Source organism: Dama dama, chromosome 4 (assembly GCF_033118175.1).
Source record: "Dama dama isolate Ldn47 chromosome 4, ASM3311817v1, whole genome shotgun sequence".
NCBI lineage: Eukaryota > Metazoa > Chordata > Mammalia > Artiodactyla > Cervidae > Dama > Dama dama.
In genome coordinates, this window is record NC_083684.1 from 70,383,716 (window position 1) to 70,410,824 (window position 27,109).

The 27,109-nt window shown below is 43.1% G+C and overlaps 2 protein-coding genes and 1 long non-coding RNA gene across 5 annotated transcripts; 2 read left to right on the top strand and 1 right to left on the bottom strand.

Annotated features, from left to right (window-relative positions):
* On the bottom strand, positions 1-2,969 carry LOC133054962 (uncharacterized). Its single transcript, XR_009692546.1, has 3 exons — positions 2,833-2,969; positions 2,382-2,571; positions 1-1,553 (listed from the first exon to the last, which is right to left on the bottom strand). It is a non-coding gene; the product is annotated as an uncharacterized LOC133054962 (long non-coding RNA).
* Positions 2,970-3,062: 93 nt separating this feature from the next.
* On the top strand, positions 3,063-11,240 carry LOC133054949 (zinc finger protein OZF-like). Of its 3 annotated transcripts, XM_061140392.1 has the most exons (6): positions 3,063-3,384; positions 3,819-4,004; positions 4,112-4,197; positions 5,397-5,523; positions 5,820-5,915; positions 8,210-11,240. In XM_061140392.1, exons 3-6 carry the CDS (start codon positions 4,153-4,155, stop codon positions 9,310-9,312), a joined length of 1,371 nt encoding a protein of 456 aa, XP_060996375.1. In that variant the 5' UTR covers positions 3,063-3,384; positions 3,819-4,004; positions 4,112-4,152; the 3' UTR covers positions 9,313-11,240. The 3 variants fall into 3 exon arrangements, with proteins under 3 accessions (XP_060996375.1, XP_060996376.1, XP_060996374.1); XM_061140393.1 differs by lacking the exon at positions 3,819-4,004 and having other exon boundaries at positions 3,063-3,392; XM_061140391.1 differs by lacking the exon at positions 3,819-4,004.
* A 1,172-nt stretch (positions 11,241-12,412) lies between these two features.
* Positions 12,413-23,821, top strand: ZNF471 (zinc finger protein 471). Its single transcript, XM_061140389.1, is given in 6 exon segments — positions 12,413-12,495; positions 14,122-14,210; positions 16,856-16,982; positions 18,401-18,496; positions 22,344-23,705; positions 23,708-23,821. Coding segments are annotated over 5 exon segments (1,632 nt in total). The 5' UTR covers positions 12,413-12,495; positions 14,122-14,177; the 3' UTR covers positions 23,722-23,821.
* Positions 23,822-27,109: the final 3,288 nt, after the last annotated feature.

The window sequence follows — 27,109 nt, forward strand, 5'->3', positions numbered from 1 at the left end:
ATAAGCACTTAAAAATTTGGTAAAAGCATTCTACAGTACTAAAAATGAGGATGTATTAACACACATAAAAGGCATTCAAAATAAGTTTCAACGCTTCCCATTTTTTACAAAAATTTCCAATTTTAGATGAACTTCACTTCCTAAAAAGGAAAAATGAAAGTTTCCAGAGTTGACCACATGCTAGCAGAGGACAGATTTTACAGGGTTTCCGCCTAAGTTTTATTTTACCACACCCATGGGATCTTAGTTCCCTGATGAGTGATTAAACCAAGGCCCTCAGCAGGGACAGCTCAGAGTCCTAACCACTCAAGTTCCTATAAAAGCCAGGCATTTTTCTACATGCTAATTGTGAGTTTAAATTTAAAAAGCATATAGCGTATGGCATATACTAGGTTGGGGCTTCCCTGGTGCCTCAGCGGTGAAGAATCCGCCTACAATGCGGGAGATGGAAGAGACATGGGTTCCATCCCTGGGTCGGGAAAATCCCCTGGAGAAGGACTTGGCAACTCCAGTGTTCTTGTCTGGGAAATCTCACGGACAAAGGAGCCTGGCAGGCTGCAGTCCCTGGGGTCTTAAGAGTCGGATACGACTTGGCGACTAAGCCACCACCACCGCATATACTGGGCAGAAGGTACCTCGCAACTAGCCTCCAATAAAATCCAGAGGCACTGAGTCTTAATGTTTTCCAGCAGAAAACATCTCACCATAGATTAAATAAACTGTACTATTTTAATGAATGACTTTTCATGAAACTCTTTAAACCCCAGTATTTTTTCATAACTATTTTCCAAGGTGTTACAAATACACATGTATAAAAGTATTCATAGTTTTACTCATAATAGCCCCCAAATCCAGAAACATCCCAAATGTTATCAAGAAGAACATGGATAAACTGATTGTACTACATTAACACAACAGAACACTACTCCGTAGAAAATAAATTACTAATAGACATCATCAGTGAGTCTCAAAAAAACATGCTGAATGACTAAAGCTGGAGACACTAAAATTTACACACTGCTTGGTTCCATTCATATGAAGTCAAATGAAAGAAAAATTTAAAAAGCAGGCAAAACAAATCTACTGTCACAAAAACAAAGTGGTTTCCTCTGAGAGTGAGGGTAGGAAATCAGGCGTGAAGGAAGTTTCAGGAGTGACAAATCTATCTTGATTTTAGTGGTGGTTATTGGGCTGTAATCAACAGCAAAACTGCATAGTTAATAATCTGTATTTTATTATTTGTAAGTTGTATTTCAATTACAATGATAACACACAAGAGTATCAAGAGAGTTAAGAGTTGCATAGAATGAATGGAATAAAGTGCTGTGGTCAAAAGAGCCTTAGGCATAAATACCTCACATGGTTAAAACACAGAAAACAATAAAATGGTTAAAAAAATTTTTTATGTATGGTGTATGTGTGTATGTATGCATGTATATATACATCTGTATAAGACTTGAAATATTTTATACTTTTCTTTTTATATACACTTTAGCAACTTCATGAATAAATGAGTCATCTTAAAAGCACACGTAGAGAAAATACTTCTTTCCCTAAAAAAAAGAAAATAGGAGTTTTCTCTTTGAGAAGAAAAAAGTCTGTTATGCAAAATGAAAATGACTTGCTATCAACATTCAGAGGGGAAAGAATCAAATCTGTTTGCACCACACAGAAATTCAGACCCATGAAACCACCTTGCATACGGCTCTCCTCCAGGAAAGAGCCTGCTCACCAGTCTTTGGAGATTAGTGTTTTGCTCCTCATTTAAACAAAGCTGATGAGGTATTTCCACAGATGAAACCTGTCTCCTGCTTAAGCTATCAAAACTCAAAACTGCATCCCACGATCGTACACTTCATCTTTTGCTAGTGCCCTAGTAAATGTCCTTATCCTTATAAGCTTTCGCTTGTCTTTGGCTCGCTCTGAATTCTTTCCTGCAGGAAGCCAAGGACCCTCATTTGGCACTCAAGCCTAAGAATTCCTGACGGTCCGAGAATGGGACACTTCCCTCTCCCATAACACCATGAATGCAGAGCTGAGGAGAAAGTATACTTAAAGAGACCATAATCTTGAACCTAATGCCGCCCACATTCGACTATGTGCCAGAAGAAACGCCAGGAAAGATCTCACTGTCAAAACACAACTTTGTGGGAATTTCCTGGCGATCCAGTGGTTAGGACTCCTGGCTTTCACTGTGGAAGGCAGGGGCTCAATCCCTGATTGGAGAACTAAGATCCCATCCCCAAAGCAGCAGTGCCGGGTGGGCAAAATGAATAAATACAACTTTGTTTAGTGAGGAATGCATGTAACGGGGCTTTTCTCAATGCCTCAATCACCTATTCGGGGATGAAATTAATCAGTTTCATTGAAATTGAACTCACTGAACAAGATCCTGATGCTGGGAAAGACTGAAGGCAGGAGAAGAAGGGGGCAACAGAGGATGAGACGGTCGGATGGCATCGCCAACTCAATGGACATGAATCTGAGCAAACTCCGGGGGACTGTGAAGGACAAGGGAGCCTGGCGTGCTGCAGTCCATGGGGTCGCAAAGAGTCGGACATGACTTAGCGACTGAACAACAAAAATACAAGTAATATAACTTTAATAATACAAACCCGTACGCATGTGTACACATACACACACACGAGTTTCTTTCATAAACACCAATATATTGATAACGCCCGCACTACACTCTACTCGCCCAATCGGGCGGCAACCCAAGCCAAAGACCCAGATGACCGGCCCGCACAGCGCCCAGTGCCCGGGCCACCCTCCCCCGAGCAGTTGCGAACAGCGGCCGCCGCCCCCCCCCTGCCAACACGGAACCCTAACCTGAGAACGCATCACTAGCCCGTGCGGCAAGAGGAAACGTCCGAAAAACTCAGAAACATCCACGAACGCGAACCAGGTTCCCCACGTGCCGGCCCTACCGGAAGTGGCCGCCTCAAAACAACGCCCGCGCGCTGCGGTGGCCCCTGGGAGTTCGCGCAGCCCCAGTGTGCGCATGCGCGGTCTCTCCAACGTAGTCCCGGAGACCAGAATGCAGTGGGACCCTGGCCCGCTAGTGGGTGGGATTTTGGTAGCGACGGCCGAGTGCAGGACTGGGAGTGTCTGGGTTTGTCAACGAGCTGCACTGCTTTATCTGGCAGGGGGTGCCCTCTTCCCAAGGCTTGACCCACGGATGGGACTGGGAGGCGCTTTGGGAACGCAGCGCGCACGCGTACTGACGCCCATGGAGGCGGGGCCAGGTACCCCAGAGTAACGGACACGCCGCCGCGCGGTCGCCCGTGGGGGCGTGGTTTCGTGCCCGCGGGGGCCGGTGAGGGGAGGCTGCGCAGGCGCGTAGCGTCGCGGCCGATTTCTGGAGGGGCGGAAGCGCTGTGGGTGAGTTGGTAAGGCGTCCTAGGAGGGCGGGTGGGAGGGGCTTTGTGAGGGTGGGGTGCGAGTGGTCCCTGCGGATGTGTGTACCTGGGGTGTGCGCATTGGTTTGTCTGGCGTCCTGTCCCCCTGCGCGGTTGTTTCTCCGTGTGATTATGGGATTTGGCTCACGGTTTCCGTGGTGTTTGTTGAGGACTCTTCTGAGCTCTAGAAAGGCTGTGTAACTATTCGTTTAAATTTTTATAGCAACCAAACAACAGTAAGGGGGAAAACCTAAAGAAAACGAATACATAAAACTAAAACTGAATCAGTGTTATACACTTGAAATTCACACAATGTTGTAAATCAAGTATACTTTCATTTTAAGAAATCAAGATACTGTGAAGTCATCTGTTGGACTTTTTCTAATTTGACCAGTTTTCCCACTCATGCACTTCCAGGGACAGACATTAGGCAGAAATGGCTGCCTCAGCCATGAAGGAGTGTGAAGGAAATACATGTAAAGCCCTCAGCACAGTAACTATGGTTACAGTCATTTTCAGTCAATGACCATTTTGAGGAACAGATGTGGAGACATCGCACTAGACTCTCTCACAACTTGGAGAACCAGTAAATCTCAAAAAAAGGTGTTGTGATTGGGCACTGCTCTGTTTTGATGTTTTACAGGGGGGTAGATAAGAGCGAATAACACAAATTTGATGATTTTTATTTTTCTTTCCTTCCATCTCCTCAGCTCCACATTCACAGGACTCTGTTCTTCAAGAGAGAGACCTCATGAAGGGGAGCATGGCCACTGGACCTCTGGAAGGCACATCACAGGCGAGTTATGGTTCTTTGGTTTTTGTTTTTTCTTGCAATGAGACCCTAAAGAATAAAGATTAACCCTAACCTTAAAGAATAAAGTCATCTAGTAAAACAGAAATCATCATAAATACTGCAATTATCAAGTGCCCTGAGCTTTAATCCCACATCCAAGGAGAAATTTTTAAAGAAGTGAGATTTTTTTCCTTCCTAGTTGCAGAACAGTTTCCATTTCACACAAACAAGCATTTAAACAAATATGTTTTTCCAGGATTGTAGTAAATTATGAAATGTACTTATCAAAAGAGAACTCTATAATCCAGTTTTTTTAACTTAAGTATACAGTTTTTACATTTCATTGTACTTACATTTAAATTTCACCATTAAATACTGAGCATAAGTATATGCTGACCCTGTATTCAGATTTTTTAAAAAATGTTAAGATAAATGGACAAATGAAAAAAATGGACAATTGGCTTTAAGGATGTGATGTATTAGACATTATAGAATATATTAAACAATTAGAGAATCTAGAAGGAGGTAAAATTCCATCTATGTACATTTACACATTTAGTAAACTCTATAGGGACAGGAAGACATATGTAAAGCTTTGGGCTACAGTTGGAAGAAAAACCCATTCAGGACTGAACTGAGGTCCTGGGTTGCTGACAGTCTTCCCTTGTCTTCAGACTTTAGACAAACTCAGGAGTGTTTGTCAGTGCACAAATACCACCAACTTGTACAAAATCCCTGTTTAGCAGGAGAAGCAGCAGATTAAAGAATTGTCTTCTACCACTGAGGATGTGGTGGCCTGTCTGACATGAGCACAGCTGGCTAGAGACTGGAGATCCAGTTAGCTGTTGCAGCTTGAGGTCAGGATCTGTTGATTAGAACCATAGGCTCCAGACTCAGTGTAGAGGTGCAGTGGTTCATGCTTTCCTCAGAAATCCTTGTTTTCCAAACAAGTTCCTGGAATGCTTTCCTCAAACAGGGTCCACGACCAGTTTTAACAATTTGGTTGATAATATAGGATAGTTTTTCTTACCCAAAGAGTTGATCTTCACCATCTATAATATGCATCTGTATTTGGCAAAAAAAGAAAAACAAAACCACTGCATCCTCCAGTGCACACCACAGTGCTATGCAGCACCTGCTATTTTTCAGCCAAGGCCCTTTTCCCTCGGGCTCTGTGGGTAAGAAAGTGTTTGCCCTTTCAGCGGTCACTGACATTCCGAGATGTGGCCATCGACTTCTCCCAAGAAGAGTGGGGATTCCTGGACCCTGCTCAGAGAGAACTGTACACAGCTGTGATGTCAGAGACTTACCAGAACCTGGTCTGGCTGGGTAAGTACACCCAGCCCTTAGTTCACATCTGCCTTTCGCTGTATCTTCCTCCTCCTATTGGAAATCTCTGGGGACCTACAGTGGCCTTTACTTTTTGCTCTATGTCCCATAAAGAGCATAGTTAGAAATGGACAACTTTCTCTTTACTGTCCTTTCAAAAACCTTCAAATTTCCTCTGGCCATTTTTTTTCCCCCTGGCCATTCTTATAAGGGCTTTGATCCTGATTCCTATGGTAGAGGCTGAATTCTTGGGTAATAACGGCATGATCAACTGCCATTTCTTTCTCTTTCCAAAGGCATATCTGTTGCTGACCCCAACATAGCCTTCCTATTGGAGCGAGGCCCACAGCCCTGGGTGATGAGGGAGGAGGATGCAGAAGCTCCAGGGGCAGGTGAGTCTGGGACCAAGTTGAGGGAAGGATGTATGTGCAGAAAGCCTGCTGCCTTCTGAGATGACCACAGTTTTAAGGTGTTTGGGCATCTTCCTTCAGCGGGCCTCTGGTCTGAGGTCCCCAGTGGATCCAACTCTCATCCTCATTCACTATTCTACTCAGCCACCTTTTTAAATAATTGCCTCCGAATGTAAGTTTGTGATCAGCTGTCCTAAACCTTTACTCTCTGGATTGTTTTTTACCACTTTATCCTTCATTCATTTCAGAAGACTTTCCTCAGAAAGATATCTCAAAACTTCTGTTTTCTTTATGTATCCAAAAAATTCTCACTCTCACCTATGATAAATTGAATAAATATATCCATCCAAGAACTGTCCCATTAACAAACATATTCAATCTCTAGTTCTGGCCATGAAAGGGGATTTTGTTACAGACTAGAACCCATCATGGAATTTACTATTTAACAAGAGGAAGTAAGAGATGTTCTTAGAACAGGCACATGAAAAGCTGCTCAGTATTGCTAATTATTAGAGAAATGTAAATCAAAACTACAATGACATATTACTTCACACCAGTTAGAATGACCATCATCAAAAAGCCTACAAATAATGTGCTGGAGAGCATGTGGAGAAAAGGGAACCCTCCTACACTGTTGGTGGGAATGTAAACTGATACAGCCACTATGGAGAACAGTATAGAAATTCCTTAAAAAACTAAAAATAAAGTTGCTGTATCATCCAGTGATCCTATTCTTGGGTATATAGCTGGAGAGATTTCTAATTTGAAAAGACACATGCAACTCAGTGTTCACTGCAGCACTATTTACAATATTGAAGACATAGAAACAGCCTTAATGTCCATGGACAGATGAATGGATAAAGAAGATGTGGTACACATATATAGCAGAATATCACTCAGACCTAAAAAGAATGAAACAATGCCATTTACAGCAACATGGATGGTTGAGAGTATCATACTAAGATGATCATACTAAGTGAAATAAATCAGACAAAGAAAGACATATTATATGATATCACTTATATGTGGAATCTAAAAAAAAAAAATGATACAAAGAACTTATTTACAAAACAGAAATGGACTAACAGACATAAACAAACATATGGTTACCAAAGGGGAAGGTGGGGGCAGGGATAAATGAGTATGGAAATCAGATACAAATGACTGTGTAAAATAAGCAACAAGGATTTACTGCATAGCATGGGGAACTATATATATTCAATATCTTATAATCTATAATGGATATAAAAGGAAATTTACAAAGAATATAGATGTATACATATGTATGTATAATCTAGTCACTTTGCTATACACCTGAAACTAACACAATATTGTAAATCAACTATGCTCCATTTCTAAAAAAGAGATGTTCTTAGATACCTTGGCAAAGTAGGAACCAAGATTGGATAATTTCAAACACAGTGGTTACTGCACACACAGCAGAGTGGCCAGAGATAAACATATCTGTGGGGGATGGTGCAGGGATCTGGCCACTTGTGTGTGCAGCTCACCTGTAGCGTCTAGACCTTTTCAAGCCAAGTCCTGGGTGCACCTCTTGCATCTCGTGGATTGCCACTGGAAATGCCCCAGCTGAGAACTGGTGGGGTGGACAGTACCCCACCTTGTGGGCGGTCTAGGCCATGTGAGCCCTTGATGTGTGTCTTTGTCTGTCTGAGCTGCTATAACAGAAACACCACAGACCAAGTGGCTTAAACAACAGATCTTCATGTCTCACAGTTCTGGAGATGAAGATGCCTACAGATTCAGTATCTGGCAGGGCCGGTTCCTGGTTCACAGATGACCATCTTCTCACTGTGCCCTCATGTGGTGGAAGGGGTCCCTTTTAGAAGGGCACTAATTCATTCATGAGATATTAAATTAAATAATTTATTTCAATGAATATTTGTTAATCAACTATATTTCAATTTTTTAAATTTAAAACTTAAAATGCATTTCAAATTAAAAATAAGGATAATATATGGTGCTGATGGTTGCACAACATTGGAATGTATTTAATGCCACTGAAATGCATCCTTAAAATTGGTTGAAATGGTAAATTTTACGTTTTGTGTATTTTTCCACAGTAAAAACATTTTTTAATTAAAAATAAGAATAAATGGGTATTTGTTTCTAGCCTTTTCTGTTAGTAGAGTATGACAATAAATGTCCTTGTACATATATCCTTAAATACTAGAACCTTTTTCTAAGGATAGATTCTCAGCAGTGGGGATATGTACATTTATTTATATTAATGTGTTTATATGTTCGTTTTTCAGAGAGTGAATCAACACAGAAAAGCAAGGAATTGTCTTTAAGGAAGAGAATAAAAGGAGAAACATACCATTATGAAAGAGTGATGAAAAAAACAAGCAGCACGGGTAGAGAATATGAAAAAGCCTCCAGCACCAGGGCATACCTCATCATCCATCAGAAGATGAAGGAGGAAGAGAAATGCTACCAGTGCTTCGAGTGTGGGAAATCCTTCCGTCGTCGATCAACTCTCATCCAGCATCAGAGGATCCACACAGGAGAGAGACCCTATCAGTGCAGCAAGTGCGGCAAAGCCTTCAACCAGAAGGCCCACCTCGCCCAACACCAGCGCACTCACACGGGTGAGAAGCCCTACGCCTGCGGGCAGTGCACACGGGCCTTCAGCCAGGTGACACACCTCACCCAGCATCAGATCGTCCACACCGGAGAGAAGTTCCATGGCTGCAGCGAGTGTGGGAAGGCCTTCAGCCGCCCCTCCGCCCTCGCGGACCACCAGAGAATCCACAGCGGAGAAAAACCCTTCAAGTGCAAGGCCTGTGGCAGAGCCTTCACCCAGAGCGCCCAGCTCCTCAGACACCAGAAGATCCACTCTGAAGACAAGCCCTACAGATGCAGCAAGTGCACCAAGTCCTTCATCCGGCTCTCCTCCCTGACGGAGCACCAGAGGACTCACACCGGAGAGAAGCCCTATCAGTGTGAGGACTGCCCAAAGGCCTTCTGCCGCCTCGTGCAGCTCACTCAGCACCAGAGGACCCACACTGGTGAGAAACCCTACACGTGTCAGGAATGCGGCCGGGCCTTCACCTGCAGGTCCCATTTCATTGTCCACAGGCGGAGTCACACAGGAGAGAGACCCTATGAATGTCAGGTGTGCGGGAAAACCTTCAACAATCACTCCTCCCTGGTGACGCACGACAGGACTCACAGTGGAGTGAAGCCCTTCAGATGCGATGCGTGTGGGAAGGCCTTCAGCACATCCTCCTCGCTCTGTCAACATAAGAGGATTCATACTGGGGAAAAGCCCTACAGCTGCCACAAATGTGGGAAGTCCTTCAGGTGCAGGTCACACCTTAGTCGACATCAGCAAATTCATATGGGAGAATACTGACCAAAGCCAACCAGACTTGAAAATGTTACTATTCCAGTTACCTAACCATCAGTCAAGATCTTGAAAACAAGCAGCCTCACTTGACTCTGACTCTTAGAAAAGCAGCTTATTCTCAAGGTCTCAGGAGCTCACTGAAAAATAGATAATGAACCAGGACCTACTGTATAGCACAGGGAACTATACTCAAGGTTTTGTAATAAGCTACAAAGGAAATACAGCTCTGGTTTTTCCAGTAGTTGTGTACAGATGTGAGACTTGGACCATAAAGAAGGCTGCCCATGGAATTCTGTCCTTGATCTGTAGTCTTCCCCAGGCAAGAATACTGGATTGGGTAGCTATTCCCTTCTCCAGGGGATCTTCCCAACCCAGGGATCAAACCTGGGTTTCCTGCATTGCACACAGATTCTTTACTGTCTGAACCACCGGGGAAGCCTGAGCATTGAATTGATGCTTTCTAATTCTGGTGTTGGAGAAGACTCTCGAGAGGACTGCAAGGAGATCAAACCAGTCAATCCTACAGGAAATCAATCTCAGATATTCACTGGAAGGACTGATGCTGAAGCTTCAGTACTTTGGCCACCTGATGCAAAAAGCTGATATGTTGGAAAAAACCCTGATACCTGGAAAGATTGAGGGCAGGAGGAGAAGGGGGCAGCAGAGGATGAGATGGTTGAATAGTATCACTGACTATTTGAGCAAATAGGGACATGAATTTGAGCAGACTCCTGGAGACAGTGAAGGGCAGAGGAGCCTGGTGTGCTGCAGTCCATGGGCTCTCAAAAAATGGAGCACAACTTGGTGACTGAACAACAACAATGGGAACTGAATCTGGAAAAGAGCGGATGTTTGTGTGTGCATAACCGAATCACCTTGCCGCACACCTGACACCAACACGATATTGTAGATCAGCTGTGCTCCAATGAAAACGATTTGTTAACGCGCTCTTTGGATGGAATAACCGAAGACAGGGAGGAAGCAAAGCAAGTTAAAAGCAGAACATGAAACCATTGTCCTGCCATCTGGAGAACTCTGGCCTCCTCCTCCCTGCATCCTGCTCTGCTGCCATCACTAATAAACGGCAGCACTGCACAAGTGACTTTACTGGCCTGAGTCTGGGTGCCCTCACTTTTAATGCCCTGAAACCAAGTTTACAATGCAGGTGTCCTGACAGCCAAAGATGAGGCCAAGAGATCACCTCTTGGCTTTTGCTTCTGTCCTGATGGGAGAGACACATATGCCACCAAGTTCACAGCATTAGCAAGGGGTGGGCAGGGGCTTGGATGTTGCAAAGTGTGAAAAAACAAACAGCCATGACTTAAAACTTTACATCTGAAAAATGGTGCCCGAATTTGGTCACAGGTTTAGCTTCAAATTTCCCAACCAGCGGGCTTTCCTGAATTTTCTCCCACACTTCCTCCTACAGCTGCTGTATTTTAGTGATCTCATCACTGCACCTATCACCTTTGAACAAGAATCAAGAGGCTGACACAAAGGAACAGCACTAGGACAGATATAAGGGTTATCATATTAATAGAAGTTAGGGGATATTCCTAAACTGAGCACACAGGATTTTTTTTCTCACTTTTTTCTTTTCAGTGCATATATAAAAGCATTTATAAAATGCATGCACCAGTGTAGAGAAGAAAAATACATACTCGTTGTTTAGTCTCTTAAGTCATGTCCGATTCTTTTTCAACCCCACGGATGGTAGCCTGCCAGCTTCCTCCTTCCGTGGGATTTCCCAGGCAAGAATACTGGAGTGGGTTGCCATTTCCTCCTCCAGGGGATCTTCCCAACCCAGGGATCAAACCAATGTCTCCTTAGGCAGGCGGATTCTTTACCACTGAGAATATAACAGTAGAGTCCATGTAAGGAAATACTCCTAAATGAGCCAATGTTGAAATTCAGGATGAAAAGCTGCATGAAGATTAAAGACTTCGGTGCCTTGACTATTCATTTTTCAACAGTAAATATTCTCATTTTCTCTATTTTTCTTCCCTGTTTTCTATTTCTCCACAGCCTTTCTCACCATTCAGTACACTATTTTACTCATTCTCTTGTTTCCATTCACTTGAAAGTAAGATCTTAGAGGGCGGGGAGTTTTGTGGGTTTTTTCTCTGCTGTATCCCCCTGAATGGCTTTTCCTTTGTTGTTGTTCAGTCGCTTAGTCATGTCCAACTCTTTATGACCCAATGGACTGCAGCACGCCATGCTTCTCTGTCCTTCACCATCTCCAGGAGCTTGCTCAAACTCATGTCCATTGAGTCAGTGATGACATCCAACCATCTCGTCCGCTGTCATCCCCTTCTCCTCCTACTGTCAATCTTTCCCATCATCAGGGCCCTTTCTAATGAGTTGGCTCTTTGCATCAAGTGGCCACAGTATTGGAGCTTCAACATCAGTCCTTCTAATGAATATTGAGAATTGATTTCCTTTAGGCTTTTCCTTATTTGCTTCAATTTCCAAATCAGCTACTAATTCTACTATTTTCTTAATATCTCATACCACAGGCCATTTCCACTCTGATCAGGGGCAGAATGGGGTTCAACACCAGTGCAGGTTCCAAAGAAGATACTTTCTGAAGAGTGATAATAACGACATTTCCATTCTGCAAGTGAGAAATGTACTAATTTGGTGTAATAACAAGTGATAGAGCCCAGCAGGGGTTCCCTCGCTGATCTTACGGTCCCAAAACTTAACACAGAAAGAAAATCACGCTCCCACGAGCAGGCTCAGAGGACCACTCTACAACGACACCGCGGTCATTCGGACACAGACAGCGGGACCTCACAGGTGCACACCAGCGCTCACAGAGGACTGTCCGTTCCCGTAACTACGGACGCTTCTGGTTTCCAGGAGAGGGGAGAGGGAGTTCGCATTCTAGGTGCCTGCGTACACTCGCTCCCGGCCGTGCCACGCCCCTGAACCCTCGGGCCCCGCCCCCTCGAGCGTAGTCCCGCCTCTGATATCCTGGGCCCCGCCCCTCAGGTGGTGCCACGTACGTGCGCAGGCCCTCACGCTCGGACGCTAAGGTTCCGCCTCTTCTTCTCAACAGCCTAAGAACACGCCCCCTCGGCTAAGCCACGCCCTATCTCCGCCCCTTGCGCCTGACTGCTCGCCCACCTGGGGAGGTTCGGGGCCTGGGCACTGGTCTCCCGGGCGTCAGCTGCCGAAGTCCTTCGGGTGAGGGCGGCTGGCTTCCGGGGGGAGGCTCGTGGGTTGGTCAGGGTGGTCGAGTGTCTGAGCCCGAGGGCCAGGCAGGGCCGCCGAGGCGGGCGGCTCTGAGCCCGGCCGTGGAGCCCCGGCCTGGGCGCCGCGGCGCCGTCGCTGCCGGGCGGACTACATTTCCCAGGGGCCCGTGCGGGTGCGCCGAGGCTGCGGCTCGGACCGGGATCGGCGTTTGGGGCGGCTGAATCGGAGTGTGTGGGTGCGAGAGGCAGGACTGGGCTGTGAACGTCCAGAGCGTGCGACCGGGGTGTGCTGGTGTGAGTGTCCGAGACGGGTGTGTGAGAGGTCAGCCAGCGCGTGGGGCCCCGGGAGAGGCTGAGAGATCGCGGGGGGCGATGTGTGTGTGTGAGAGACCGAGAGCATGTTGGTGTGAGCGTGCGAGGCTGCAGTACGTGTGTCCGGCGCCTGAGACTGTGTGACAGTGCCTGTGTGTCCGCGTGTGAGGGAGACCAGTGTGTATTGTGTGTGCGCGAGAAATCCACGTGTCTCAGAAACGGAGACCTTTGAGACTGTGAGAGAGAGAGAGGAAGACTAATGTGTGGGACCACAGTGAGCAGGAGCCACCCCGAGGTTTGCAGACGCAGCCTCTGTGAAGGGACACTGAGCCGTGGGTGTGAGAGATTGAGACTGGGCTTGTGTGTGGTGTTTGTGATCACCGTGTGTGCGTGTACACGGCCTCTCTGAGGCGGTGGTGTGACTGCAGTGATGTGCCTTCCACTGGATGCTTGTGACTCTGTCCTTCGTGTGATCAGGGGTATGTGAGACCTTCTGTCAGTGTCTGTATATCACCCTGTGTGGTTGTAACAGCGCCTGTGTGACTGGTGTTTGGGGGGAGACTGCTTGGAAGGTTGACAACTTTGGCCGCCTTGTGCATGTTGATTTATGGAATTGTGTATTGCCAGGATAAGAATCCTGGGGTAGAATTCCCTGCTCCCAGTCCCAAGAGTTCCACTGAGAAGCAAGAGGTGGGGTACCTAGAGCTCCCGATTGGAGCAGGAGACACCCTCAGTTCTGGGTGACAGAAAGGAGGGGAAACCAAGGAGTTGAGGATAAAGATGAGAGGGAAGGTGGCAGAACTGGGTGCTAAAGGATCCATTGTCATGGAGGAAAGCAAAGGTTTGGCAGGAGGAGGAGGATAACGCTGTCCTCTGATGGCATTCAGGAGTCAGATTTTCAAACTGTAGACTGTATCAAAGCATGAAGCAGAGATGTGGGAAGGAAAGAGTCCACCTTTACCTATAAAATAGAGAAAACAACAATTTCATGGGATTAGTTTTTAAAATAAAGTGAGAGGAGATAATGTACGCAGAGTATCTAGCATATCTCATTAGTTTTATTCATAATAAAACCAAAGAACGGGAATGCAACTTTTAGAAAAGATCAAATTTAGGACCTCGAGCTTAAGAGAAAGAGTTAAAAATTAGACCCCTCATCACCATTGGTTGCCTGTAATCTCCCGCTTATGTGGGCAGTGAAACCAAAGAAGGCTGGGAGGAGGAAGGGGAAGACAGAATTTTTACACTGGTGATCCTGGGAGTGCAGAGAAGGCCTCATCTTCTCACTCTCCTTTTTCTTCTCCAGCCTTACCCTCCCAGGACAGTGCTGTTTTCCAAGAGAGAAGCCAGGAAAACGTGAAAATGACAGTTGAACTAGTGAAAGCCATACCCCAGGTTAGTTATTTCATTTCTCTTCCTCAAAAGACAGTCTTACTGTTTAGGACTTAGTAAAGCTGTTTCCTTATGAAAATCCCCTGATTAATAGTCTTTGGAAAAGACCCCGAAGCTGGGAAAGATTGAAGGCAAAAGGAGAAGGGGGCAGCAGAGAATGAGTGGGTTAATAGCATCATCTACTCAATGGATATGAGTTTGAGCAAAACTCCGGGAGACAGTGAAGACAGGGAAGCCTGGTGTGCTGCAGTCCATGGAGTCGCAAAGAGTTGGACATGACAGCGACTGAACAGCAGCAGTCTTATCTAAGGGCCTGGCTCCCACCTCTCCCAGAGAGCACTCCCCTTAACTTGTTTTTTACAAATAAACTTTTTTTTTTTATAATAGAAAATTTGCAGATAGCAGGGAGTATGCATATGCATCACACTCTGCTTCCCCAGTTTCTAACATCTTAAATTAGTTTCATGTGTGCTATGCTTAGTCGCTCAGTCGTGTCTGACTCTTTTTGACCCCGTGGACTGTAGCCGACCAGGCTTCTCTGTCCATGGGGATTCTCCAGGCAAGAATACTGGAGTGGGTTGCCATGCCCTCCTCCAGGAGATCTTTCCATCCCAGGGATCAAACCCAGGTCTCCCACATTGCAGGTGGATTCTTTACCAGCTGAGCCACCAGGGAAGCCCAAGAATACTGGAGTGGGTAGCCTGTCCCTTCTCCAGGGGAATCGTCCCAACCCAGGAATCAAACCGGGGTCTCCTGCACTGCAGGCGGATTCTTTACCAGCAGAGCTACCAGGGAAGCCCTTAATGAGCCAACATTGATAGATTATTATTAAGTCCATGCTTTGTTCATATTTCCTTAGTTTTCACTTAATGTCCTTTTTCTGTTCCAGGGTCCTATCCAGGGTACCACATTAGGTTTAGTAGTTCTGTCTCCTTGTACGTGACAGTTTCTCATACTTTCCTTCTTTTTGAAGACCTTGTCAGTTTTGAGAGGTTCTCAGGTATTTTGTAGAACATCTCTCAAATCTGATGTTTTTTTCTCTGATCAGACTTAGAAGGAAGATCACAGAGTTCCATTTTCATCATGTATTATACATCAAGGGTTCATACTATCAACGTGACTTATTATACTTTGCGTGCCTAGTTGAGGTAGTATTATCAGGTTTCTGCACTGTAAGATTACTCCTTTTTGTTCCACTTTTCCATGCTGTTCTCCCCTCTCCATTGGCAACTACCAGTTTTAGCTCTATCTATCCAAAGTCAGTTTCTGTTTTGTTTTTTCAGATTGTGCAGTTAAGTGAGATCATACAGTACTTGTCTGTCTTTGTACGACTTATTTCACTTAGATAATACCCTCTAGTTCCATCCATGTTGTGGTAAATGACAACACTGAGTATTACAAAGATTTTGAGTATTTTCATTGGAAATAAATGTGAAGATGAAAATGCCCGTAACACTTTTAAAAATTTCTCACAACTCTCACAGATACAGAAATCAAAGTAGTGGTTACTGGGGGGGAGGAGGAGACAAGATAGGGTTAGGGAATTGAGAGGTATAAACTATTATGTGTAAAATAAGCTACAAGGATATATTATAGAACACAGGTAAATATAGCCAATATTTTATAACTGTAAATGAAGTATAACCTTTAAAAATTGTGAACACTATATTTTATACCTGAAACTTATATAATATTGTTTGTCAACTATATCTCAATTCAAAAAAAAACGTGCGAACCTCTCAAAATTTACCAAAAAAAAAGAGAAAATTGTCTCAATCTGCTGTTGATTATAACTGGGCACTGTCTTTAAGAAACTGAAAATAACTATTTTTGGTTTCATTTCGACATTGTCTAAATACATACTGGTTTGTTGTACTCACATTTAGTACCCAAGTTGAACGTGTTGTGGTCCTCCACTGGGTGATGTCTCATGTTGAGGCGTGGCATGACATGCTAATCAATTTTAATGGTACAGCATTAAAAAACAGTTGCATTCTAGCGGAATTCCCTGGCGTTCCAGTGGTTAGGACTCTGTGCTTTCAGAACTGGGACTGGGTTCGATCCCTGGTTAGGAAACTAAGATCCCACAAGCCATGAAGCTCGGCAAGCCTGTCCCCCTGCTGCTGCCCAAGAAAACTGCACTCTAAATTTTTTATTTTTTATTGTGTCAACAAAAAAAACCCAGCCATGTCAGTTCAATGCCTCTTCTCCTTAAAACACTAGGATCCCATAGAGTATCATTTCCATAATATCAACTTAAATATTCTTTTTTGTTGTTTTTGAAGGTTCCACAGATACACATCCTTCCTTGAAGCCCTTGTTTACTGCCCTGTGGCCATCTGTCCGTTTTTCCCCAGGCCTGAAAAATCCCGTGCACAGATGAGCCTGGCGGGCTCTAGTCCATGGAGTGGCAAAGAGTCAGACACAGCTGAGCACACACACTCGCACACACAAGAGAAATGGATTAGCACCATTGTATACAATGCAATTTAGCAACTTCAGTAAGAACTATTTAATATTATATGTTTAAGGTTTTTCTCCTCTAAGGGCTATTTCTCACATAATGCAGGGCCAACTTAATGCTTAAGCTTGAAGTCACGTGTGGACATGAGCATCGCTTGATCCAGAAGGTCTTTGTGTCATTTCAGGACCTGCTGACATTCAAGGATGTGGCAGTGGACTTCTCCCAGGAGGAATGGGAATGGCTGAGCCCTGCTCAGAGAGGTTTATACAGGAGTATGATGTTGGAGAACTATCAGAGCCTGGTGTCACTGGGTGAGGATTTTTTCCCCCTCTGCATAATTCAGAATTACCCTTAGGGACTCTTTACTTTTTTTTTTAACTTACTGTGTGTCGATCAGAATTGAATCTGGAAAATGAAGAGGATGTTCAGGAATTGATGAACATTTCAGGCTGAGTCAGTGATTTTGGTGTGTATCAGATATTTCGTGAGCGTGCCCGTTAGTCAGTTGGGAGCACAGGGCGTGCTGTGAGCCTCACTGGTCTCCTGTGCTGGCTTGTTCTCTGTCCTACAGTATTGTTACCGGCGTAACAGCGTTCACCAAGAATATAGCCGGATCGTTATGAATTCAGAATATTGCTTTAAAATCTGTATGTTTTTATGAACTTGCAGAAAGTGAACTAGTGAGGCACACGCTGAAAATTGCTTTAGATGTTCTTCAGGAAACTAACACCCTTCTCAGCCTTAGGGCCACCTCATCGGCTAGGTTAGCTCCCCTTTGTCCAGAGGCCCCTTTTATCCTGCTTGCTTGTGGTTCACTAAATGTTGTGAGGCTAAATGTATGTCTTTCACCAAATTTGAGAAATGTTTGATCATTATTTAATTTTTTTCTACTCTCTCTTCTCCTTCTGGAATTCCAGTTGCACACATATTAGAAACTTGGATATTGTGCCTTAGGTAACTAAGGATGTGTTCACTTTAAAAAATCTTTTTTCTCTGTCAGCTTAGATAATTTCTGTTGATTCATTTTCAAGTTCACTGCTGCTTTCTTTGTCCTCTTCAATGTCTTGTTAAGCCTATCTAGTGAATTTTTAAATTTCAGATACTGTATTTTTCAATTCTAGACTTTTTACTTGGTTCGTTTTTATAATTTCTATTTTGCTGCCAAGAGTATTACAAGCATATTTTCCTTTATATTCTTAAATATAGATATAATAGCTGTTTTAAAATCCTAGTCTACTGATTCCAGCATCTGTGTTATCACAGGTTGGGTCTCCATTAATTGCCTTTTTTTCTGAGTATGATTCACTTTTTCCACTTTTTTTTTTTTTCACTTTTTCCACTTTTTAGGGAGTAATTAGATTTTTTTCTTGGACACTATAATACATTATAGAGTTTCAGGATTCTGTTATACGTTCCCCTAACTTTGTTTTTTAATCAGACAGTTAACTCAAACTCCCAACTGTCTCTAGGGGTGCTTTATATTACCTCACTTACTGCTGTCCAATGATCTTCTAAAAATGCTGGGCTGAATTTCTTCCTCCAGTCTCTTAGAAAATGATTCCACTTTTATAGGATTGACTGTTGGCAGCCCCACTAAGCTACCCCAGAAGCTTTATATAGTCTGTCACTCCTTGAACTATTCATTACTGTCATGTCATTCCATCAGAATTAAGGGACCAGCTGAAATGTCCAAACCATGACCTATTTTCCTATCTTTTTCTGTATGCAGGACTTTGTATCTCTAAGCCATATGTCATCTCCTTATTGGAGCAAGGGAAGGAGCCCTGGATGATGATGGAGAATGAGATGAGAAGCCCATTCCCAGGTGAGTGTGGGAGAACCGGAGAGGGGAATCCTTTCTAGGCAATGGCTCAGCCATTTGTACAGGTCATCTTTCCTCCTTTCTTATGCTTCTTAGAAACTCTTCTCAAAGAAGGGCACCCAAAGCTGGTGCTCTGGGACAACCCGGAGGGCTAGGGTGGGGAGGGAGGTGGGAGGCGGGTAGATGGCGGGGGGACACATGTATACCTGTGGCCAGTTCATGTTGATGTATGGCAAAAAACTATCACAATATTGTAAAGTAATTATCCTCCAATAAAATTAATTAAGAAAAAAAGAAACTCTTGTCAAGGCTTCCAAACCTGGGAGAAAACTGAAAGTTGACTTCTTAGCATGAGCTCCCCAGATATCTTCTCTTCTGCTTGTTGTTTTTCAGTTGCTCAGTCTTTTCTGACTCTGACCCCTGGACTATAGCATGCCAGGTCCCCCTGTCCTTCACTGTCTCCTAGAGTTGGCCCCATTCATGTCCATTGAGTTGGTGATGTTATCTAACCATCTCATCCTCTGCTGCCCCCTTCTCCTTTTGCCTTCAATCCTTTCCAGCATCAGGGTCTTTTCCAGTGAGTTGGCTCTTTGCATCAGGTGGCCAAAGTATCGGAGTTTCAGCTTCAGCATCAGTCCTTCCAATGAATATTCAGGACTGATTTCTTTTAGGATGGACTGGTTGGATCTTGTAGTCCAACGAACTCTCAAGAGTCTTCTCCCCTCCAACTAATAAAAAAAAAAAAAAAAGTCTTCTCCAACACCACAGTTCAAAAGCATCAATTCTTTCGCCCTCAGCTTTCTTTATGGTCCAACTCTCACATCCATACATGACTACTGGAAAAACAATAGCTTGGACTATACGGACCTTTATCAGCAAAGTGATGTCTCTGTCTTTTAATATGCTGTCTAGGTTTAGCATAGCTTTCCTTCCCAGGAGCAAGTGTCTTTTAATTTCATGGCTGCAGTCACAGTCTGCAGTGATTTTGGAGCCCAAGAAAATAAAATCTGTCACGTTTCCACCTTTTCCCCTTCTATTTGCCATGAAATTATGGGACTGGATGTCATGATCATAGTTTTTTGAAAGTTGAGTTTCAAACCAGCTTTTTCACTCTCCTTTTTCACCCTCATCAAGAGGCTCTTTAGTTTCTTTTTGCTTTCTGCCATTACAGTGGTATCACTGGCATATCTGAGATTGTTATTTCTTCCAGCAATCTTCACTCTCTTTTAAAATCTCATTTTGCAAAAATCTTTATCCGGCTCCTTCCCATCCCCTCTTTCCTTTCGACATACTGACTTAACATAAACTTCTCTGTTTTTTAAATCTTAACTCCAAAATTAGATGCCGCATGCAAATCATAACATACCCTGCTACTTTAAGTCATTTTTTGCTTTCCTGTTGCAAATAGGAAAAATCCAAATCCTACCATCTCCTTCTTAATTTTCCAGCCTCATCCTCCATTATGTTTTAGCTTTTTCACTGTACTTTAGCCCAGAGTTTTCTTCATGATGCAAGGTATCAAGGTATGTTCCATATGTGTTATAGGTATTCCCACATCCTGAGTCTCTAAGCTGTGAGAGACCAGATGAGGTTAGAGGCAGTCTGAGTTCCAAGTCTGATTCCCTCTGGATCATAAGCAGTGTCTTAGGATTGTCATTTTCAACAAGTGCCTGATGTACAGTTGAAAAGCATTGCTCTAGCCCATAGGTCGCCTTTTCTGAACTCGCAAGCTCTTTCCCACTCAGGCTTTTGTTTTTCCTGTTTTCTCTGCCTAGAATGCTTTTCTCTTGGCTTTCTGTCTATGCCAGAGCTCAGGCCAGAGCTCAAAAATAATCTCATTGGAGACCTTCCTAACCACCTCATATAATGAACATTTCCCTATTCCAGCCCAAGTGTGGTCTATGAAGCCACTGTTTATTTTCTTTGTAACACTCAGGGGAGCCTGTAATTAACTTGTTTTGGGGGTGTGTGCTTATTTTTTGCCTCCCCCCCCGCTGAACCTGAATTTCACAAAGACAAGGGAATGTTGGAATCACACATGATAATTATGCAATTATGAAAAGAATTATGAAATTCTTTCACTTCTGTAACAGTGCTTGATCTTTACATTTGGGGATGATGTGGACCCTATATTTCCAGGATCCTCCAAATATTAGGAGGGAAATAAGCTCGGTTTGGACACACTTTATAGTCTGGTTATGTAGGAAACTACTATCTGCCTTAAAGAGGAAAACAGAAAGAGGAACTTTCCTGATAAGAGGTAATAACTGTCCCTGTGAAGAACAGATACAGGAAGAGGGAAAGGGGATAAAGAAGCCTGTTGTGAATCTGATAGGACATTGAGTCACAGTGTGGCTTTAAGTGTTATTCAGTGATTAAGGTAGCTCAGCATCCATGTTGAGAAAAGCCAAAAAGGTGAGGGACAACCACGGCTCTCCACGGGAGGCTGGACGTAAAGACAGCCTTCACACGACAAGAAGGCAAATCTGAGGGAGGAGCAGATGACGCTGTCCTCTTTCTGCTTTTCTCTTTCTAGGATTGCTCCCCTCAGTCCATCTACATAAGAAAAACCATACGGAACTGGTTTCTTGAGCTCTTATGGACCCAGTTATAGAATTATTGAAGTTTGGGTGTTCCTGATACCATGAATGACCTGGGGAGAAAGCTTGTTAATACCTCAGTGTTTCTTAATTGCTTTGGTAGATTTGATCCCTCCCATCTCTGAACTTTTATACTAGTTTTACTTTTTTACCACATGGATTCATTTTTTATATATTTTCTTCTCAAGTTACTTGCTTTGTTGGTCTTGTCTTCCTCATAAGTTTCTGTACTTCTCTAGATCAGCTGTCTTTAGTGTTCCTCATGCTTGACATGTAGTAGAAAACTTTTTAGGGAGCATTGGATCAGTCAATAATTTGTTATTATATTTCTTGATATCACCTCTTCCCTAAGGTTTTCTCTTAGTGTCACCTCTTCTATACACATTTCTTCTTTATAGATTTATCATGAATTTCTTACTTATGCCTGAGTTCCTGTGATATACGTTAGGTGACTTAGTAGTAGTATATAAGGCTCATTTATTTCTTCCTGAAAGCTTATATTCTATCTCACAAGGTGAGAAAGGTAGTGATGTGGTAGTAAATAAACATTTAATTAATAGTAGTGATACCAACCCACATATCTCTGTAAGACTAATTTCTACAAAAAGATACATGGCAGAACCCTATTAAGATGTGATAGTTTTCCTAGGCTGGTGAAAGAAAGATGATGAATGCAAAAAACCCTTAATATGCACTCTTAAGTTCAGGGATCTAGGAGAAATGAAGAGCCTTTACTTTATTAAAATACATGGAAATGGCTTATGGGAATGCTATTTTCTGATTATGAAGAGATGACTCTAGGATTTTGCCTAAAAGTCACAAAGCATAAGGTGTTTGTGGTTTCAGGTAACCTACAGAGATTTTTGAGTGGCAGAGTTATGTGGTAGTATTGGTTTTTTAAGAAAGTTAGCCTGGCTGTATATGCAAGTCTCCTAGAAGAGGGAGAGAACAGAGGAAGAGAATTTCATGTATAGCCTGTTACGTTTAATACAGGCATAAAATATTACTACCATTGCAACCTACACCTTCAGGACTCTGTTATCCTACATTTGATTTGCTAAATCACTGTTTCCATGTTCTTCTATGAGCTCTCATTCTCTGGGGTCTGCTTACATATTTTTTTAAGTTGAAATGCCTGTGTATAATATATTTTGTGGAGTTCATTATTTTCAAATCACCTTTTCTGTGTTAAATGTTTCCTTTGTTATAGCCCATGATAAAGGAAACATTTGGTTTTTTGAATCTTTCAGATTGGGAATCTATACATGAGACACAAGAACTACCTCTGAAGCAGTTTGTGTGTGATGATATGTTAATGGAGAGAACTGCAAGTTATGAACTTGAGTGTCCTACTTTTGGAGAAAATTGGAAATGTGAAGATCTTTTTGAGAGGCAGTTGTTAAGCCAAGAGACATTTATCAGGCAAGAAAGAAGCACTCCTAAAGAAACCCTCCCTGTGGAAACAGACCACAGATATAACAAACCTGAGAAATTTGTTCCTCTACACAGTATAGAAGAGAATATTTATAATAATCACAAGTCAGATAAAAAAAACTTTTCCAAAAATTCCATGGTATTAAAACACAAGAAAGTCTTTGCAGGAAAGAAACCTTTTAAATGTAACGAATGTGAGAAAACCTTCACCCAGAGCTCATCTCTTACTGTTCATCAGAGAATTCATACTGGAGAGAAACCATATGAGTGTAAGGACTGTGGGAAGGCCTTCAACCAGAGTCAGCACCTTGTCCAGCACCACAGAATACACACCGGAGAGAAACTCTTTGAATGTAAGGAATGTAGGAAAGCCTTCAGCCAAAATGTACATCTTATTCAACATCAAAGAATTCACACTGGAGAAAAACCATATAAATGTAAGGAGTGTAGAAAAGCCTTCAGCCAGCCTGCACACCTTGCTCAGCATCAGCGGATTCATACCGGGGAGAAGCCTTATAAATGTAAGGACTGTGGCAAGGCCTTCAGTGACGGCTCGTCCTTTGCCCGACATCAGAGGTGTCACACCGGCAAGAGACCATATGAATGTATTGAATGTGGGAAAGCTTTCAGGCAGAACACGTCGCTTATCCGTCACTGGAGATATTATCACACTGGGGAGAAACCCTTTGACTGCATCGACTGTGGGAAGGCCTTCAGCGATCACATAGGACTTATTCAGCACAGGAGAATTCATACTGGAGAGAAACCCTACAAATGTAATGTGTGTGGGAAAACCTTCAGCTACGGCTCATCCCTGACCGTCCATCAGAGAATTCACACAGGAGAGAAACCATATGAATGTGACATCTGTGGGAAAGCCTTTAGCCATCATGCCTCACTCACCCAGCACCAAAGAGTGCATTCTGGAGAGAAGCCTTACCAATGCAGGGAATGTGGAAAAGCCTTCAGGCAGAGCATACACCTTGCTAGCCATCTGAGGATCCATACTGGAGAAAAACCCTATGAATGTAAGGAATGTGGAAAAGCTTTTAGCATCAGTTCACAGCTGGCTACTCATCAGAGAATTCATACTGGAGAGAAACCTTATGAATGTAAGGAATGCGGGAAAGCCTTCAACCAGAGGGCACACCTCGCGCAGCACCATAAAATTCATACTGGAGAGAAACCTTATGATTGTACTGAATGTGGTAAAGCCTTCAGCCAGGCTACCCGCCTTATCCAACATCAGAGAGTTCACACGGGAGAGAAACCCTACAAGTGTACTGAATGTGGGAAGGCTTTTAGTGACAGCTCATCCCGTGCTCAGCATCTGAGACTTCACACAGGCCAAAAGCCCTATGCATGTGTTGAATGTGAGAAGGCATTCAGAACAAAATCATCACTTACTTGTCATCAAAGGTGTCATACAGGGGAGAAACCGTACGAATGTAGTGCGTGCGGTAAAGCCTTTAGCCATCGACAGTCGCTTACTGTTCATCAGAGAATTCATTCTGGAGAAAAACCATATCAGTGTAAGGAATGTAGGAAAGCCTTCAGCCAGATTGGACACCTTAATCTACATAGAAGAATCCACACTGGAGAGAGATCTTACAAATGTAAAGAATGTGGAGAAGTCTTCAGACAAAGTGCGTACCTTGCTCATCATCATAAAATTCACGCTACAGAGTCATCTCAGGCCCTTAGCTCTTCCCCATCCCCTGCGTCACCAAGTCCTGGGGATATGTCTGCTGAGTATTTTTGGAATTCATCCACATCTTTCCATCCTCATTGCCCTAATCCAAAACATAGTCATCTCACCTGGACTATTCCAATTGTCTAAGCACTGGTCTCTCTGCATCCTCTCCTGTCCCCTCCAAGTTCATTCTTCACACTACTTCCAGAGTGGTCTGTTCAAATGTAAATGTAATTATATGACTCTCTTAAAACCTTTGGTGTGAAAATTTAAACTTCTTGATGCATATCAAGTGCTTAGCATAGTGCCTGACCCAGACTAAATGCTCTATAGTGATAGCTTAGTATCCTTCAGAGTCTGCTTGAAAGCTGTTTTTAAGCAGTGAACTCTGGAAGACAGTATATGTACTTGGAGATCATAACAGTTTTTGAAACTGAAACAATGATGAGGATTAGCATGTGTTAAAGCTTAAACATTAACACATTTGAAGCTTGATACCACCACATATATGACTGTATTCCTTTGTTGGTGAGAAGATTCAACATGATGTAATACACAGAGTATGTTTTAGGAAGTATCTAGAACTCTGGGTAAGACTGGAGCAAAAGAATTAGAAAATAACTGGGAATCATGCAAGACTATATTTAGTAAAGGCAAAAAGTAAAAATTCCTAATATTTAAAATGGAAGAAGCAGAGAACTTGAATAGTCTAACCCTTTTTTAAGATACCTGGTTTCACAGATTAATGCTGAACCTTCAAGGAATCATAATTAAGCTGTTCTAGAGTCAGAAAAAAATAATTGAAATGGACTATTTTGGAGTACTCCTAACCTCTGTTAAGGAGAACAGAGGTTATGCGTAAATGGAGATGCGTGTTTGTACACGGAACTTTTAGCACAAGTCTGTACATTCAGTCAACTCCAGTCACAGTTCTTTTAGGATAATTTTCCGCTGACAGTTTTGTTCTGAAAAGCAGTGTAGTATGGTAAACAAGGAAATTTCTGAAAAATGATTGTATCACCATGAGTTTAGTTAATTGCAAAAGTAGTTATTTTTCATGTGTCAGTGGGAGAGATAGATTACGTAAATGGTGCTTGACAATTATCCAGCTGGAAATAAAGTCAGACCCACATTTCACCCCTTACAGAGAAGTTCATTCCATACAGATTAAAGATATAATAGGAAACACAATATTAAATTTCTTAGAAGAGAATGGAGAATATTTCTATCCCCTTGAGTTCAGATAGGCTTTAGTAAGCAGGACACAGAGTCCAGAAGTTACGAAGAGGGACAGTGTTAGGTGGGACCATGTGAAAAATTTAAACTTTCCTGTGGTATAAGACACAGTATGCAAAGTGAAAAGACTTGACAGATATTTTATACATATGTTACAAAGGATATAGTCCTTGTAAAAAGTGCTGTTGCTTTATGTGGCAGCCTGGATGGGAGGGGCGTTCAGGGGAGAACGGATACATGCGTATGGATGGCTGAGTCCCTCTGCTGTCCGCCTGAAGCTATCGTAAGACTGTCAATCGGCTAAACCCCAACACAAAACAAAAGTTAAAAAAATGCTGTTGTAAAGCAGCAAGTAAGAGACACAGTCTGACAAAGTCAGGTAAGGTACACCGTATGACAGCAACTCTAAAGGAAGAAACTAAAACAGTCAAGGAAAATCTTAATTGCACTCTTGATCAGATAAATGGAAATTTTTAAAGATCTCACCACCAGCACAAACCAGCACACACGTTATGGATAACACGCAGTACTGTTACAGATGGGACATATTTTTATACGTTGGGAGGGTAAATAGGTGGAAAGCCATTTTAGAAGGCAATATGGGAATGGCTCCCCACTCCAGTGTTCTTGCCTGGAGAATCCCATGGATAGAGGAGCCTGGTGGGCTACAGTCTGTGGGGTCACAAAGTCAGACATGAGTGAGTGACTGGCGCACTAACACTATCATGGTGTTATATATCAACATATAAAGTGTAATTAATTAATCACTGCTGCAGTTCTAGGGATTTATCTTCTCAAGACGCACAGGCACAAAAATACAGATGTACATTTACCACAAAAGTTTTAAAAACTTGGAACAGCTTAAATATCCAGCAGTAGTAAATTGATTAGTTAATTTTGGAAAATCAGTTCGGTAGGTTATTACAAACTCACTGAACACAATGAGGTGGATCTCTATACTCAGAAAACCATGCCTTGTAGTTTATTGAGAATGTAATTTTTGTAACTATGTAACATGATGGCAGAGTTACAAGTCCACACACTCTAACATGAAATCTGTTTGTTTTCGTCTGCAATGCAAACAGAAACCATGCATGCACAGACTCCTTCCCCGAGCCGTGTTGGTTGACCTGTTCTGATGTCATTCCCTGAGGTTTTCTTTGCATCACCAGCTGGTACACAGTTCACGTTAGTCCAGTCAGACACTCTCCTCGGGACTCAGGAGGGAGCTGAATATGAATCATCTCTTGGCCACAACTTAAGATGCTTCCCGAGTCCCCGCTGCTCTGCTTCCTGGAGCTAAAATGTTTCGTGTTCTTTCCCGGTTGTTCCCCACCAGCATCGTGTTCTCATTTTAAAGTAAGATTAAGTTCTCTTGCTGTCTACCAGGGAAAACTAAGCAGTATAGAAACTGGTTAGCACTGAGTGGGTTTCAGGCCAAAGATCCTTAGAAAGTGTGGAATTATAATTAAAGTGTGGTTATTGGGTGAAACGGAGCAAAGCAGTATAAGGCACCTAATCCTGTTTTGTGCCGTGAAAGGAACAGGCCTTCACAGCAACAGAAAGACAGCTCGTCAGCCGAGGTCTGGATGGGTTTTTCCTGGGAAGAGGACAGAAGGTGCTAGTCCACGGAGCATGTATGATGCCTGTTCA

Coding starts and splice junctions, on each gene's coding strand:
- LOC133054949 (XM_061140393.1), top strand. CDS start 4,153: ATGAAGGGGAGCATGGCCACTGGACCTCTGGAAGGCACATCACAG. Junction 5,524..5,819: donor CCAGAACCTGGTCTGGCTGG/GTAAGTACACCC, acceptor CTCTTTCCAAAG/GCATATCTGTTGCTGACCCC. Junction 5,916..8,209: donor TGCAGAAGCTCCAGGGGCAG/GTGAGTCTGGGA, acceptor TTCGTTTTTCAG/AGAGTGAATCAACACAGAAA.